At 43.0% G+C, this 17,199-nt stretch overlaps 1 protein-coding gene across 2 annotated transcripts in view; it reads right to left on the bottom strand.

The window, feature by feature from the left end:
- Positions 1-17,199, bottom strand: part of SH3KBP1 (SH3 domain containing kinase binding protein 1) — a 358,145-nt gene that overhangs the window by 156,689 nt on the left and 184,257 nt on the right. For both annotated transcript variants that reach the window (XM_007469312.1, XM_007469313.1), the window contains one exon: positions 10,465-10,568. In XM_007469312.1, the coding sequence (XP_007469374.1) occupies positions 10,465-10,568 (104 nt within the window). The remainder of the gene's footprint in view (positions 1-10,464; positions 10,569-17,199) is intronic.

Raw genomic sequence — 17,199 nt, 5'->3', positions numbered from 1 at the left:
TCTTTCTCCCAGAAATCACAAGTCAGGAGGGAAAGACCAAGGGCTCGCACCACAGATGAGCAGTCCCTGGCGTAATCCCCAACAGCGCAGGGCAGCTGGGCCAATTCCATTTGATTCAGTTTGACAGTGTCTAAAACGCTCCTGTTCCCAGTAATAAGTGGCTCCAGCCCGAGATCCCTGAAGGAAGTGCTCCTGATGTGTGGGATCGGCAGGCTGCCTGCTGGGAAAACAGGGGTGTCTTCACCTTGCCACGTCCCCACATGCCCGCATCCCTGTCACAGCACAGTCTGAGAGGAATGGCCATCAGGGAACCAGCAGACGTCTATCCTTAGCCTCACGGGGCGCAGAGGAGCAGACACTCAAAACACTGCTCATCGCCTGGGGGGTACACTTCCCATTACAGGCACCACGGAGCGGGCGGGCGTCTGTCCCCGGTAGCAGAGAGAGCTGTTCGGTGCTATTTCTTCCTAAAGACTGCCGCTCTGGTTGCAAGATTCAGGCCGGTGATATGAGACAAATGATCCCCAGCCCCACACTATCCCTCTTCAGCGAAATTCTAGTTCAACTTCCTGCATAAAGATGATGACACTGCAGCCCATAGTGATTACATTTGCTCATGAATGGATGGACGGATGAATGAACGCATGGCAGGGAAATCAACTGGGGGAGATCCTCCATAGGGGCCTATGAAGCCCTGATTCCCCCACAAAAGGAATTTTCCTTCCTGTGAGGAGCAAAAGGGACCAGGAGACCCTGACTATATTGCACACTGTCCTTAATTAGGTAACACCACACTCAGGTCTGTGTGACCCTCCCGATTCCACCAATATTTAATGAGCACGTATTCTGCACTGCCCTAGGGCTTCGGGACAGATTCACTGGTGAACAAAACAGATAAAGACCCCATCCTTGAAAAGCTTCTACAAGAGTGGAACATACAGAGTCTGCACACTACCTGCTTAGAAATCAAGTTGCTTATGTTTATGTTTCTATATTTAAAGAGAGAAATGCATCCCTTTGTAATAAAGTGAGGATTATGGATGTTACCAAGGGCTTATGATTTCTTTCCCAAGGAAAGCATTAAAAGGGGACAGACAGCTACCTTCTCCCCACCAACACATACTCATCAACAGGCTTCCACAGACCTTGGCTCTAGGTTGAGAACAAACCCCTGTGCTCCTCGGAGAGCACCCCAGCCCGCTCTGGAGCCCATGACTGTGTTCCAGGAGAGAACCCCACCTTCAGCCCAGAGCTGGGAGCAGGGCAGCTTTACATGGTAGTGTTTGAGAAAGAAAGATGCAGTAAAACCACTTAAACAGTTTGTGTCTGTGTGTCTTGCAATTCTTAAGTCTTCACAATCACCAGCCTCTAAGTGGTTCAGGGCCCAAGGAAGTGGTTTCTAGTTCTTAGCCCTGTTGCAAGTTGGGGAAGAGGCTGGGTGAATTTCAACATCTCCACCTCCACCCAGTCTTACAAACATTATCTACATCTGTAAGGCAGTGAACAGGATGCCTGTGAATACAAAGATGACCTTGCTGTCTGGGGTACCTAACTACCCAGAACACAGGCACACCTATTTTATTGCACTTTTTGCTTCACAGTGCCTCACAGATGTTGCTTTTTTTTTTTTTTTTTTTTTAACAGATGGAAGGTGTGTGGCAGCCCTGCAGCGAGGAAGTCTATCGACGCCACTTTCCCGACAGCATTTGCTCACTTCGTGTCTCTGTGTGACATTTTGGTAATTCTCAAATATTTCAAACTTTTTCATTATTATTATATTTGTTACGCTGATCTGTGATCAATGATCTTTGATGTTACTACAGTGACTTGAAAGCTCAGATGACAGTGAGCATTTTTTAGCAATTAAGTACTTTTATTTGTTTTCTTATTTATTTATTTTTTTTTGCGGTACGCGGGCCTCTCACTGTTGTGGCCTCTCCCATTGCGGGGCACAGGCTCCGGAGGCGCAGGTTCAGCGGCCGTGGCTCACAGGCCCAGCCGCTCCGCGGCATGTGGGATCTTCCCGGACCGGGGCACGAACCCGCGTCCCCTGCATTGGCAGGCAGACTCTCAACCACTGCGCCACCAGGGAAGCCCCAAATAAGTACTTTTTAATGAAGATATGTACATTATTTTAGACATAATGCTATTGCACACTTAATAGACTACAGGATAGTGTAAATATAGCTTTTATACACACTAGGAGACCAAAAACTTTGTGTGACTCACTTTATGGCAATATTTGCTTTATTTCAGTGGTCTAGAACCCAGCGCGCAATATCTCTGAGATATGCCTGTAGTTCCTACTTATCACTGTTGAAGTTTTGCCTGTCAACTGTACCAAGAAGGGGAACAAGATTCATCAAGTCTAAAGTCTACTTCAGGGTACAAGCAGCAAGACAGAAAAATCCATTTAAGAGTTGCTATAGCTTTTTACATCCAATTGCCCTTTGTTACCCAAACCTCAGTCAGACGCGCACACTGGAGAGGCGGGTGTGACGGAGGAGGGAACATCAGGGGAGGGAGAGGCACACAGGCAAATGGAGTCAGCTTCATTGTTTCAAGAGCTGTTTTACCATTCTTTCCAAAAAGAACAATGGACAAATCAAGCTCTAAGGAGAGGCCCACACCTCAACATTACTAAAATTCTCCTCAGAATTTATTCATACTAGGTAAGTTTTATGTTTCTGGGAATGTATTCATTTATTCTAGGTTGGCCAATTTGTTGGCATATAATTGTTCATAATAGTCCCTTATGATCATCTATATTTCTGTGGTATCAGTTGTAACCTCTCCTCTTTCATTTCTGATTTATTTACTTGAGTTCTCTCTCTCTTTTTGTCTGAGTCTAGCTAAAGAGTTGTCTGTTTTATTTATGTGTCCAAAAAACCAGCTCTTGGTTTCACTGGTCTTTTCTATTGTCTTTTTAGTCTCTATTTCATTTATTTCTGCTGATCTTTGTTATTTCCTTCCTTCTACTAACTTTGGGTTTAGTTTATGCTTTTTCTAGTTCCTTGAAGGCATTGTGCTAAGTGAAATAAGTCAGACAGAGAAAGGCAAATACTGTATGACCTCACTTACATGTGGAATCTTAAAAAAAAACAAAAACAAAAATGAACACATAAGACACAGAATCATAGATATAGAGAACAGATTGGTGGCTGGCAGAAGCAGGGGGTGGGGAAGGAGAGCAAAATGGGTGAAGGGGGTCAAAACAAATTTCCAGTTATAAGATAAAATAAATCCAGAGGATGTAATGTAAATAACTACCAATACTATACCGTACATTTGAAAGTTGCTAGGAGAGTAGATCTTAAACATTTTCATCACAAGAAAAAAAATTGTAACTGTGTGGTAATGGATGTTAACTAAACTCACTGTAGTGATCATTTTGCAATGTATACATATATCAAATCATTTTGTTGTACACCTAAAAGGAATACAATGTTATGTGTTAATTATCTCTCAATTTGAAAAATGTATTCAGAAATAGTTAAATGAGAATTTCAATACCAGTCCTTTTTCCTACCTGTGAGAGGTAGGGGAAAGCATTTTGGAAAATGTTTTAAACTAGAAAAATATCAAGATAGTTTTTTAAAGTTTTTAAAATTGAGATATAATTCATTTAAAGGTACAGATCTTAATGGTACAAGTCGAACAGTTTTGACAAATGCATACACTCGTGTAACTCATAGTTCTACCAGCATACAGAGCATTTCCATCATTCCAGAAAATTTCCTAGTGTTCCTCCCCAGTCAACCTACCTCCAAGCAACCGCTAATCTGATTTCTATCACCTATGATTGGTTTTGCCTCTTTTAGAACTTCATGTAAATGTGTTAAGACATAGTTTTACCTTTTGAATATTGCTGAAAAAAATACAAATTGTTTTTAGAAAACATCCTTTTCTATTTGTGGAATTAGTGGGAAAAATATTTTTGAGGGAACCACTTCCTGAAGTCATAAATACCTACATTATTTTCTACTTTTATTGCTTTAAATAACCATCCCTGTTGATCTGGGGACATGGAAAGCTAGTCATGCCAACTATAAACAAGTGTTATCTTGGTTCTAAATGCCTGAGCCAATATTTTCCCCCAATTCCTATGTCCTTCATTGTCTAGTTACCTCTTCCAGGCAGGGCCAGAACATTCCATACACACAGGAAGTTGATTTTTATCCCCTCCCCTTATTCTTTTGAGAATAAGCCTATTCCACATGAGGGGGTCCCTCAGAAGAGAAATCTGTAGGGCCATCCAGAGGGAAATGACTTAAGAAAATATATATATGATTTCTATTAAAGACTTAAGCAAGCTCTGTCCAATGAGACAGAGCAACATTCATGATTTTCCTGACAGTGGCAAGGGTTTCTGGTAGGGCTTTTACAGACATTCTTCAGCAATGCTTGAAAGTCCTGTCCTTCAATACAGCTATGGGCTAGTCTACAGGTCCCCAGATTCCTAAATGACTCTAGGCTATCCTTACTAACATTCCAGCTTGAAAATATGAGCAAATAATAAATCAAGCCAGAAAGATAACCTTTCTGATGAATCAAGATCCTGAAGCTTTATCCTGTAACTATTCCCAGGTGAGTGAATTGTCTATGGGGATGCGTTCACCTGAGAACAGCCACACGTAAGGGAACTTTGAAGGGGGTGTTCCTTTAAAAGTTCAGTGTGCAGACGTAGAGAATGGACTTGAGGACATGGGGAGTGGCAAGGGGAAACTGGGATGAAGTGAGAGAGTAACATTAACATATATACACGACCAAATGTAAAACAGCTAGTGCGAAGCTGCTGCATAGCACAGGGAGATCAGCTCGGTGCTTTGTGACCACCTAGAGGGGTGGGATAGGGAGGGTGGGATGGAGACGCAAGAGGGAGGGGATATGGGGATATATGTATATGTATAGTTGATTCACTTTGTTGTACAGCAGAAACTAACACAACATTGCAAAGCAATTATACTCCAATAAAGATGTTAGAAAATAAAAGTTCAGTGTGGGCAGCAGTGTCATTTTTCCCTCCACCCCATCTGACTGCATCTGCCGGCTCCTGCTTCCTGCACTCCACAACTGCGCCCAAAGCTCCACAGGTCATCCCCAACCTCAGAGCAAAGCTGTACTAACGTCCTGCCCTCCTTCCTCGAGACTAGCCCAGCGCCTTACACAATACAACTGTGCTTGCTGAATGAATCCAAATACTCCTCACCTTCCACATGTCCAGTTGAAACGTCACCTATTCTAGGAAGCATCTTCTTCCCTCTCACTGAGTACCTTTGTTTTCAAATTCCTCTCTCATTTGTCAACACCATTATTTGCCACTCTAACAGTATCTCGGGTTATTAGTCACCTTCTTAGTTGAGTACATCTTACCCTCCCCGACTATACCAAGCATGTTTCAAAGCAGAGTTCTGTTCAATAAATCTTTGGATCTCTGTAAGGACAGTTTCTCTCACCAAGTAAGCACCCAAATAGTTGATAATTCCCATAGCTATGCCAATCTATTATAAATACATTTAAACTTGCAAAGATGTTACTTTTATGTGGTCGTCGCCTGTTTTGTATGCCAATGATTGTAATCTAATCATCGTTGCTTCTAAACGTGGCTTCCCCCTCCTTAATATGAACGTTCTACCATCTCTGTGCATTAGGAAATCAGAGATGTACACCCCAAAGTTATTTGGGAAAATAACTGTAGAGCATCCTGGGCTCTTTAGATCATCAAATTACAATTTAAAAAATCTTACATTAATGTTATCTTTTTTTGAAAAGGGATACAAACCCTTCTAAAGCAAAGGGTGCCTTAATGGGTAAGAATTTAGGTATGCTTTGATCACCTATTAATTAATCAGCTTTTAAAGGAACTTGACTTTCCCGTCAAGTTTTGGGCAAGCACAAAATAAAAAGGCCTCCTTTTGCACATGCGAGTCCTCAGAGTTCTTACACCAAAAATGAAATGAGGATAAATTGCCCATCCACACCCACAGAAGTTGTCTGATTGAGTTAAAAGTTTTGAAGAATTTCAAGGGCGTCTTTAACTCCTGCTGAGAGAACCAAATCTCTCTCCATGGCACAAGAAGTAAGATGCCTAAGTTTCTAGGAAATGCAAGTGACCTTTCTTTGCAAATGACAAGGCCAAGTTAAGCTCTAAGTCAGAAAGTGAAGCCTTCAGTATCTAGCCAGCCTGACTGGGGACCACTGGGAAATACCTCAGAAACTAACCACAAAGAACAAATAACAGCCAGAATCTCTGAACACCCCTTGGGCCACCACGAGGAGAGACTGGATGAGACCAAGCTCATCTAGCACAAGAGGAAATGCAGCGCCTTACCCAGGCTCTAGATAACATAGATAGGAAAACAAAGAGGTTTCAAAGCACTTTAAAACAAAAACCAAACCCCAAAAATAGGCCAGCAAGCCAGTTTCAAAGCTTCAGCGGCCCTCAAATGCCACTTCTCCTGGTAACCCTGTCCATGTGCCATCTCTGTTCTTATCATTAGAACTTCGCCTGCATTGATCAATCCTCCCCACGCTGGACAAAAATGTCACAAGTGTGTATTTACAATGATTTCCTTAAAAATGCCTACCGGGGATTTAGCCTGTTAGCTTTCCTTTTGGATTGGCAGCCCAGTCCCATTAAGTGCCGAGTGACTTTTTTTTTCTCCCTGAAGACCAGCCAGGAGGCAGAAGTGTGGTGAGCGCTTCCTAAGCGACCTTCACTTTGCTCACCCACCCCACTCATCCCTGGACCGCCCCACACTATCCATTTCTCCTCTAGCCACGCTGCAGAGACCCATCCAAGCTGAGATGCTAACTTCTGCCAGAAGGGCTGTTCGCCCTACCAAGGGTCAGGGCCGTGTCCACCCAAACCTGTTTCCGTCCACTGCTCTTCCTGCTAGCACACAATTTGGTTAAAGAGTACAGAATATGTAGGTTTGAAGAGAAAAAGCTAGTGGTGAGAAGGAATAGGATAATAATTTGAAGGTTTAAAAAAAAAAAAACGGTGCCAAAATAGGTGTAGAAAAAGACAACTAAAAGAGGTTAGGGGTGAGGGAGTGTAGAATTTTAGAAGAATTATTAACCCTGATTGTTTCACTTATGTTGTCCTCAATCCACTTTAAAGAAACCAGTGGGAATAGCAGAGGATGCATCATGGATGCAGAGAAGATATAACTCAAACCAGTAAACCCATAGTTAAGGGAAATGCCCTGGCTCTACGAGGCTGTGTTGACAAATGGCAGACAAATATACATTTTTATATTTTAAGCTAAGATTACATGTCAAGATATATGTATATCATTTTTTAGGATTCTCTACTTCATTCAACTGTTCTAAAAAACCAGTCCATACATTCAAAATCTTCCTAGGAATTGTCTCTTGGGGTGGGAGGGAGTATGGGCATTTGTGTGTGTACAGCTTTGGAATACTGTAGAATTAGTCTATTAATCAACCAATAAAACCCAATATGTACACACCTACACAATACAATATGCTATATTTTTATTGACCAATAGATTGATTCTATAGTATTGCAAAGCTATTACTATCGTCTTATCTCAACCTGCTCCTGTGATTTAAGGGTTTTTGTTTATTTGGGATTTTTGTTTATTTTGTTTTTAGTCTTCTGTGGAATTAGACAATAGCTACTCAATGGCATTTATATAACACCCATTATAAGAGAAAAGGGCAGATTGTATATTATACAGTGACAATGGCCCAGAATCTGCAATATGACAAGTAAATTTCAACAATAGGGAAATTAATTTTTGATGATATAATTTAAAAAATATGGATTAAAAGGTAAACCTTTATGTTTTGTTTTACACAAATAGCATAGGCTACACAGTTAATTTTCCTTTTTCCTGCTTGAAGCAAGCCCAGAATGAAGCCTAGCACAGAGCTGGCAGGGATGGAAAGGAGGCGGGGACCGTGGATGGTGGTGAAGCTCTTCTCCCAGGCAAGGAGAATAACAGCCCTGCAATCATTCCTCTCCTTTAGCGACCCTCGTTCGGTTTCCCTGGAGCCAACAGGCAGTTGAGAATGGGCAATATTTCCCAGAAATTTGTTAATAATTTTCCTCACCTTAATTTGTATTTCTTAAAATATTATTACAACATTAAAGGAAAAATCATCTTCTATGACAGAACCATTTTCAACTCTGGGTCCCTTTCCATTTTTGATCACATGCACAAAGATAGATTTTAGATGACTGTATCCTACTGTATGCAAATCTGTGGCTGATATATTCATTTATTTTGGAAAAAAAACTTTTCATACTTCCATTTATTCATTTACTTATTCAATAAGCATTTATTAAAGTATATGTTAGGTTTCAGGCACTATTCCAGGTACTATGAATATAAAGATAGATAAAAACCAGATCCCTACTGTTGAAAAGCTCTCAGGTTAGTGGAATGTAACATAATTACAACGCACAGTATTGTAATAAATACAGATTTAAAGGCCTCTGCGTTTACCATATTAATGGCTTCACGATCTTCTAGCTGGATAATATAACTTAATTCACACAACTATTCCCTTTCTTGATGACTTTTCATTATCACAAGCATTGCTGCAATTAACATGTTGCACATATTTTTTTTCTGTTGACCATTTCCATGGATAAATTCCTAGGCGTAAGATTACTGAGTCAAAGGGTATTAATTCAGATTTGTATAGCTATTGATGTGCTTGTTAAGTAGCTTCATACAAGGATCATAGAGATATACAAAGTCACCAGTTCTTCTAAGCATTGCCAAGTCTTACCACTGAATCTGTTTTAGGAGTTTCAAAAGGAGGTACCCATTATTGTCTTAATTTGATTAATTAATAGCAGGGCAGAACATTTTCTCATGGTTAAGATTTTTATTTCCCCTTGTGGGATGTGTGTTTATAGCAGATCTATCTATACTTTATCATTATTATAGTAGCTTTCTAAAATATTTTCATATGTTACATATATAATAACTTTTCATCTTAATTTATTGCAAATTTTTTTCCTGTTTGTTGTCCTCTTTGTTTAGCTAAACTTTCTTCAAATCATACCAAAATTTTAACTCTCTTTTATTTTTAGTCACAACTGTTTATTTTTTCCTCTGGAATTTCTTCCATGGTGTCAGTCTCATGAACTGTGCCCTTCTACCACTGGCACAAACGTTCTACTCTGCTGTGCATTCATTTTTAACTCATTCAGCTTTCAACAAATGTCTCCTATGTGCCCTGCTTGGCACCAGGAACAAAAAAAAATGATGAATGAATGACATACTAATACAAATTATCCAAAGCTGGGAAATAGGCAAAAGGGGCTACTGCATGTCCTCCCAGTATCACACTGGGAACCCCATTAATTGATTCTCTAGGGACAGGTATCTGCTTGACACACTATTTACTATTTATGAGATAGTTTACAACTCTGTTAGTGTAGATGTTAACCGGTAGAAAAGCAAAAGCAAAACAAATGAGTCTTGTCAGATAACCATGAAAATAAACTTTGACCAGCAGAGATGCAAGAGATTCATCCCCTAGAAAAGATAACCTCAGAGGTTACAGTTTCACTGCTCTGCAGGACGCTATGTAGTTGTGCATCTAACTTAGCAATCTTAATCAAGTTTTTTTCTCTTTCAGTCATTATGAATACTTGGCTCTTTCACCGTTCTCTTTGAGCCAGCCTTACCATCTTGCAGGTGCCCTCATTAGGGAGCTAAGTAAAGCTTTGATGCATGCTCACTTCATGTTTATATGAGAGTCAAGAAACCTGGCTGCTAGCATCAGCAGTGCCACTTCTACCCACACCATAGTTCACTTAACCCTTAACCTCCTCCTTGACTTCTGGCTTCCTTTCTTTCGGGGGGTGGAAATCGTGGGTTTCTGTAAGGTTGAATGGTACTCAGGAAACCAAAGCAATTGGAAAACTGTATTTCTATATACAGATACATGTGTTGAATCAGAATGAATGATCAGATGCTAAGTTCGAAGCCCAGGATCCCCCAGGCCTGAGGGAGTGGAGCCTGAAAAGCCCGTGCCAGTGTCTGGTGGGACACTTCACCAGCAGGGCTGGCTCTGAGCAGCCAGGACCACACAGGAACAAGGTTATGTAGTGCAGTGGAAAGAACAAGGGTCTCTAGCCTGGTAGACCTGGCTTCAACCCTCAGCCCTGCCTCTTCTAGGGTCCCTCGAGCCTCTTTCTTTTTCTGCAAAATAAAGTGGTTACGACGAGTCAATGGGCTCATGTGTAAAGAACCTTGTCACTCCTGTCACATACTAGGTCTACAATAAATGCCACTTCTTTTTCCTTCCCTGCTGGGTGGAAGGCCTCTCTGGAGGAATTTCCTCTGGAAGAGACTCAACCAGGTGATGTCCAAGGTCTCTTGAGTTCTAACGCCCCCCACAGCAAGGCCAACCAGCCAGGGGTGGGTTCTGACAGCCCATGCGAGGCCACCGCGCCCACCCGCCTGGCACACGTACCTCTCCTACCACCTCTATGATGTCGCCAACTTTCAGCTCAAGCTCATCATCGTTCTGGGGCAGGTAGCTGAACGCCACCTGGCACCGGCGCCTCCGTCGCTCGCCTGCATGGGAAAAGCAAAATATTCAGACACAGCTCTTGTCTCAAAATTAGATTTTAAAGAGAGGCGTCCTAGGCATGCAGGCAAATTAAGCTGACTTGTTTCAAATATGCTCTCTGGGACATGGCTAGAGGCATGGCAGCTCTGGTCTCTGAGAGAGAGGCAGGAGAAAGCAGAGCAATGTTTCTTGGTCTTTTAAAAGCTGCTGGGTCAGAAAGGCATGGATATGAGAAACCGACCCATTGTGCAGAAGGCAAAACCCCACCCCTGAAGCGCTGGAGCACAGTGTTGCCTTAAACGGTTTTCCGTGGACAGGGCTTTGTATTTGCTGCTGGTGACTTTTAATGAAAGCTGATGTGATATGGTAGAGGAAGAATGGTCTGCTTCTAATGCTAGCAGGGCAGAGGAAATTTTTCCCAAACGTGCAAAGGAAAAGATAAAGTATCCTGGCCTTTTTCTTACTAATCATCACCCTTTTAACATGCTGGAACTCAGGCTGATAAGCAAGGGCTGATTTACATTTCAGCCTCCTCTTGGTACCATTTCAAATGTCCCACAGGAGTTCAGCAAATCCACTTTTGTCCTCTTCCCTCTGTCCCAGGGGATCCATTAGCAGGATCGCTGGCTGCTTACACAGAACCAACCCAGGCACGTCAAGATAAAAACCAGGGCCACACTTCACTTGACTGAAGGACCCTCAAGGTCACAGCATCTCACTCACCCAGTGTGGCCCAACAGGGAGGTGCTGGCTTAGAGCGGCTCAAGTACAGATGCAACTGTCCACGCCACAGACATGCACTGTGGGGGGGAAAGAACACGCATGTGGTGTGCGTGTGACGGGGCTCGGGGAGCGGCGGGGCAGAGACAGACAGACGGCAGTGGAGGCCCAAGCTGGGAAGAGGTGGATAAGAGAGAGGAACCGAGACGAGCGTTGCTCAGAAGTTTGTCATTCAAGGCTGACCACTTCACCTCATCCCTTCCTGCCACCGCATGGCCTTGAAAACCAAAGGGATCAACGACTTCAAGGAAACACATTTAGAAATGCTTACATTATTTTTGGATACTGCCTACAGGGATTCTTTTCCTTTTCTAACCTTTCCCTGAGAAAGCAAGTCCCCGCAGGAGTGATCACAGGCCACACTGAGACCCCCATGCAGGGTGACATCATACAAAGGGGCAGGCCTTTGCTACATCTGACATGCTCACTGATCAATATTTATCAAAAGCCAGTGGCCTAGTTCTCTCTGTTCCATTTATTTTCTGCCTGAACCTCACTAAGGAAGAACAGAGTTGAACAGAGGGAAGAGGGCAGAAGTTCAGAATCAATATCTCGTCTAATCACATCTTTGGCGACGACGTGAATACGCTCTACCTCTTTGTGCGAAATCACGAGCCGGCTGGTCTCGACGAGAACAAATGCAGAGTTCCCAGGCCCGCTCCCAGGCGCTAACTGCACTGTCAGCGGGCAGAGGAGGGCAGCCCAAGGCTCTTCCAGGGACAGAGGGCTCACCCCAAATGGCTCTTCCCAGGCGGGAAGTCAGGAAGAACGGTCTCCAGGGTAAAGAACTCCACCGCTGTTCCCTGGCATCCAACACAAAGGAAGGCAAATCAAGCCCTCTGTCATAAAGGATACAGATTTCTCACTCTAGCCAAGAAAGCCTAGATGACGAGGTGATCTCCGCACCTGTCTCCTACCCCCTGTGACTCCCCTGCCCTCATGTACACCTCTTAAGATGAAGTTGTATAAATCTTTAAGAGCTTTACTTGTTATATGTTACGTTCAAAACAAACTCTGCAGATACAATCTGAATACAAAACAAGTAAACATGACAAATGTCTGAAACTCGACACTCATAACCACAGAGGTCACCAAAGTCCTGACCAAAGTCCTGACCAAAGTGACTTAACAATAACATCTAAAGACCTACTGCTAGCTGAAGTCATAAAACTTAGTTAAATGTAAGTTCGTACCTTCACAGAACCCTCTGTAAAAAGTAGCATCTAACCCAACACTACACAAAGGGTGAAGGAGAGGCGATATATCCTTCGAGAAAAGACTAACCCAGCAGAGTCAGGACCTAGAACAGAAAAATATTTCTCTCGAACCAAATCATTCCATCAGAATTCTATAACGCCCTGTCTGGAATCAGAAAGAACAGCACACTTACTAATCTCTCTCTGCCAGGCTAGTCAGTATTTCCCCTTTTTAAAATTATTATGATTATTTCTTGCGGTACGCGGGCCTCTCACTGTTGTGGCCTCTCCCGCTGCGGAGCACAGGCTCCGGACGCACAGGCTCAGCGGCCATGGCTCACGGGCCCAGCCGCTCCGCGGCATGTGGGATCCTCCCAGACAGGGGCACAAACAAGTCAGTATTTCTTAACTACCTCTAAGGTTATTCAACTGGTGGCACAAAGACCTATAAAGCACACTGTCAACATACAAGACCAAGAAAAGTGAGCCCGACAGGTAGGTATCCAGAGGTCACTGGTGGAAAAGGTCACCTGACACGACCCCAAGCAGCAACAATTATTCCCTCCGACACTGGGATAGTTTGTGATCTTTTCTAAAGCACCCCTGATACCCATCACCCTAACTTATCTTGCCAACCACATGAGTTAAAAAGAAAAGAGCCAGAATGAGCAAACATTTTACAAATGAGGCAAGTAGGGCTCAGTGACTTACCCGAGGTCACCAAGCTAGTAAGTGGCAGTATGTCCTTGGCCTGAGTTCAGAGCTCTCACTCCAATGCTGGATGAACCAGTTTAGTTCACACCTCGTCCCAAGTTCTCTGCAACCTGTACTTAACTGCTTCCCACAGCACTGCATAACACAGCCTTAGGGCTTCTCCACGGCTTTCACATTACAGATAACTTCCAAACTCCTGCACTGCTGCTTTCCAGTCCTCGACTTCTGCAAATTACTGTTTCAATCTTGTTTGCCAGTTCCACCCAATGTAAAACCCAGTTCGGTGGCGGGGGGGTGGGTATATTTGATGTTAGGAGTCACTGCATTTCAGTGGCTTCTGTCCATCTTAAATTTAAGGGAATTTAAGGATGTCATTTGCCATTTTTTCCTTTCTTGGTATTTCACTGATGTTTACTAGTTGGTCTTGACCTTCCTTGAAGAGGTATGTAGACAACAATGTCATCCCCTTTCAGTAGCTGGTATAAACTGGAGGGAAAAAATGCATGACTTGCCCAAGGCTGTGGTTCAGAATCCTTTCGTTTAAGCTACCACCCTCACGCCCAGGACCCCGTCCACATGAACTCAAGTTTTAATACATTTCATCGGGCTTTTTTCTTTTTGCCACTGTGTGTGTTTTTTAGGCAGGACCACTTAACTCCTTACACATAATTGAAAGAAGTAACGGACACGAATTTTATGGACATACAAGCAAATGTATAAGGGCACATGCACATGGCTTACCAAAAACAAGTATGACTGAGGCAGACTTCATAAGGCATACTTGACACGTCTCTCTACTGCCATATTGTATGACGGCCACAAAATACACATGCATGAACATGCATTCATAAAGAGGAACATAGGCAAACACAGGTGACAAGGCAGGCACCCTCAACTCCCTCATTAGATCTCATAACCACCTTCCATTCATGACCAGCTTTGTTTAATAAAATAGTAACAGCTAACATTTACTGAGACCTACTGTGTGCCAGAGACTACTAAGGACTTTATACGCATTAGTGCATTTAATTCTCACATTGAACGTAGAGGGTAGATCTTGGACCCGCCCTTTTACAGACAAGGAGACGGAGGAGGCACAAAGAGACTGAGTATTTTACCAGAGGTCTTACAGCTAGAAAGTGCTAGAAGGGTCAGGGATTTCAAGTCAGGAGATGCAACTCCAGAGACTGCCTCCCCTGTCTGACTGTTCTTACGAAGAATCCTCGGCTATGAGTCTTGAGACTGCAGAAGGGACTAGCTGGACTAACATGGGACATGGTTAAGTTGTGAAACCAGGAAGTGACAAACCACAAATCAGGAGTGTTTCCTTACAGCTGCTGGCAAATGGGGCCCATATTTTAATGAAATAAAGCTGGTTGGATGGGGAGGAAATGTCATATACTGACATTCTCTAAAAATGAAATAGCAGAAACTGCAAAGGACGCCATGACCCAGCCTCAGAAACAGCACACACATCTATATTTTAGAGCCTTCCGGGGTCTTACAACATGTGAAAACTTTACTAGGTCAATTCATTCAATGACCACAAAAATTTAACAACAAATAGTGCAGCGCTTGAGAAAAACCTTTGGGTACACTGAAAAGTTTCAACACATACAGACTATTTTTTTTTTTTCATCCCACATCCTCCTTGACAGAACAAGAGTATAACTAAGAGGGCTGATATTTCCAAGAAACTCACTAAATTAATCAAATGGAGCCTCACCACATGCCTAGGAAATACAGCAGTATCCTGATGTCATTTTACAAAAGAGAAAACATTTATAAAATCAAAGAGGAACATCAGAAGAAGCCCCTAATTCTCAGGGTTACTTCTGGCATTTTCTCCAGACATGGCCTGGGGTCCACCTGGGTCAGAATGTTGACCTGCAAGGCAGACCTACGGAACTGCACTCTCTGAGGTTGAGGCCAGGGACCTGCATTTAAACCTGACTCCGCAAGTGACACTGCCCACAAAAATCTAAACCTCAACAACGAATCAGAGCCACTAATTACACGTGAGAACAGGAAAATACCTTGTTGGGAACAAGTGGTCTCCCTTTGGAGGACACTAACCAGTGGCTCTCAATCTTGGCTGTACCCTGAAAGCACCTGGGGAGCTTTCATAAAACTCCCCATAACGTCCTAACAGCAGCCCCTAAGGAACAAAGGTCTCCATACAAAAATGGCTTCTCCCAGGGCTGGGGCAAAGAAAATACAAAGTGAGACTGGAATATGTGGTTATGACAAGATTAACGAAGCACTCTAAGGCTTGAGGGGTAATTTGTAAAGGACACAAGGCTCAGCTTGGTAGAGCTTCCACTGGCCAAATCTGGGACAACAACAGCATGTACTAAAGGATTTATTCATTTCCAAAAAAATTCATGAGCCCATAATGATACATTCACTAGGTAGCTAGGGTGAGAGCTAGCTAGATGATGGATGGATAAGATTAGATAGGTTTATGGGCCAAGAGGGGAAAGCTCTTCTTTACAAAAGAATGTCAAATAATGCATGCAGAAATGATAGGAACACATAATCACCATTTTATAACCATCATGGCAACGATTGTTTCTGGCAAGAATCAATGATTGCTAAAACCACTGGGTGAAATCCTTGTTGGGGATTAGGATATTTAGAGAGTCTCAAAGTATCTCCCCACAGATTATTCATTGATTACAAAAGGAAATGGTCCCCTGAGTATGGAGAAACCTGGCAGACACAGCCTCAAAGTTCATGTCATCAATGATGGGACAAATTAATATCAGGTGCCTCCTTATGTGATGCACTGAGAAGGGCTTAACATCACCTACAGAATGCTCCCGCCCAAAACGTTTAACTGAAATCTGACCGTGAAGAAACATGCAAATCCAGATCATGCAAATCCAAAATGAGGGACAGCTGACAAAAACTGACCTGGTTTAAAAAAAATCTTTTTAAAATCAATATCGCATAAGATTTTTTAAAGGTTAGGGGACTGTTCTAGATCTTAAACCAGTAAAGAGATTTAACAACTAAATATAATGCAATCCTTAACTGGATTCAGGGTTTCTTGTAAAGGTTATAAAGGACATTATTGGAAGAAATGGGGGAATTTGGATATGGACTAATACTAGATAACAGCATTATATTAATGTTACATTTCCTGAGTGTGTTAATTCTATTGCAAAAAAAAAAATTCTATTGCAGTTACATAGGAGAATGTCCTTGTTCTGAAGTATGTAGGGATGAAGTGTCTTGATATCTGTAATGTACTTTCAAGTTGTTTAAGGAAAAAACAAAAGGAATGTGTGTGTGTGTGTGTGTGTGCGTGTGTGTGTGTGTACACATACATACAGACACATATGTATACACATATACATACAGCGAGAGAAAGAGAGAGAGAGAAAGCAAATGTGGCAAAATGTTAACAATGGCTGAATCTAGATGGGTGTCCATTGTACTATTGTTACAACTTTCCTGTACATTTGAACTTTTTCTAAATAAATTATTTAGGGGGAAAAGGAAAAAAAACAGATGCCTGGGGGCTTCCCTGGTGGCACAGTGGTTGAGAGTCCGCCTGTCGATGCAGGGGACGCGGGCTCGTGCCCCGGTCCGGGAAGGTCCCACATGCCGCGGAGCGGCTGGGCCCGTGAGCCATGGCCGCTGAGCCTGCGCGTCCGGAGCCTGTGCTCTGCAACGGGAGAGGCCACAACTGTGAGAGGCCCGCGTACCGCAAAAAAAAAAAAAAAAAACAGATGCCTGGGCCCCACCCCTAGATTCCCTGAAGTCACCCATCTGGGGTGCAGCCTGGGCATCTGAATTTTAGGAACTCCCCAGGGAGCCAGGGTTGAGAGGCATCTAGACAGGTCAGTTGTCAAAAAATAAATGGGGGCTTCCCTGGTGGCGCAGTGCTTGAGAGTCCGCCTGCCGATGCAGGAGACGCGGGTTCGTGCCCCGGTCTGGG

This window comes from Lipotes vexillifer, unplaced genomic scaffold, assembly GCF_000442215.2.
Source record: "Lipotes vexillifer unplaced genomic scaffold, Lipotes_vexillifer_v1.1 scaffold1442, whole genome shotgun sequence".
NCBI classification, from domain to species: domain Eukaryota; kingdom Metazoa; phylum Chordata; class Mammalia; order Artiodactyla; family Lipotidae; genus Lipotes; species Lipotes vexillifer.
This window is presented reverse-complemented; position numbering and strand designations above follow the sequence as displayed.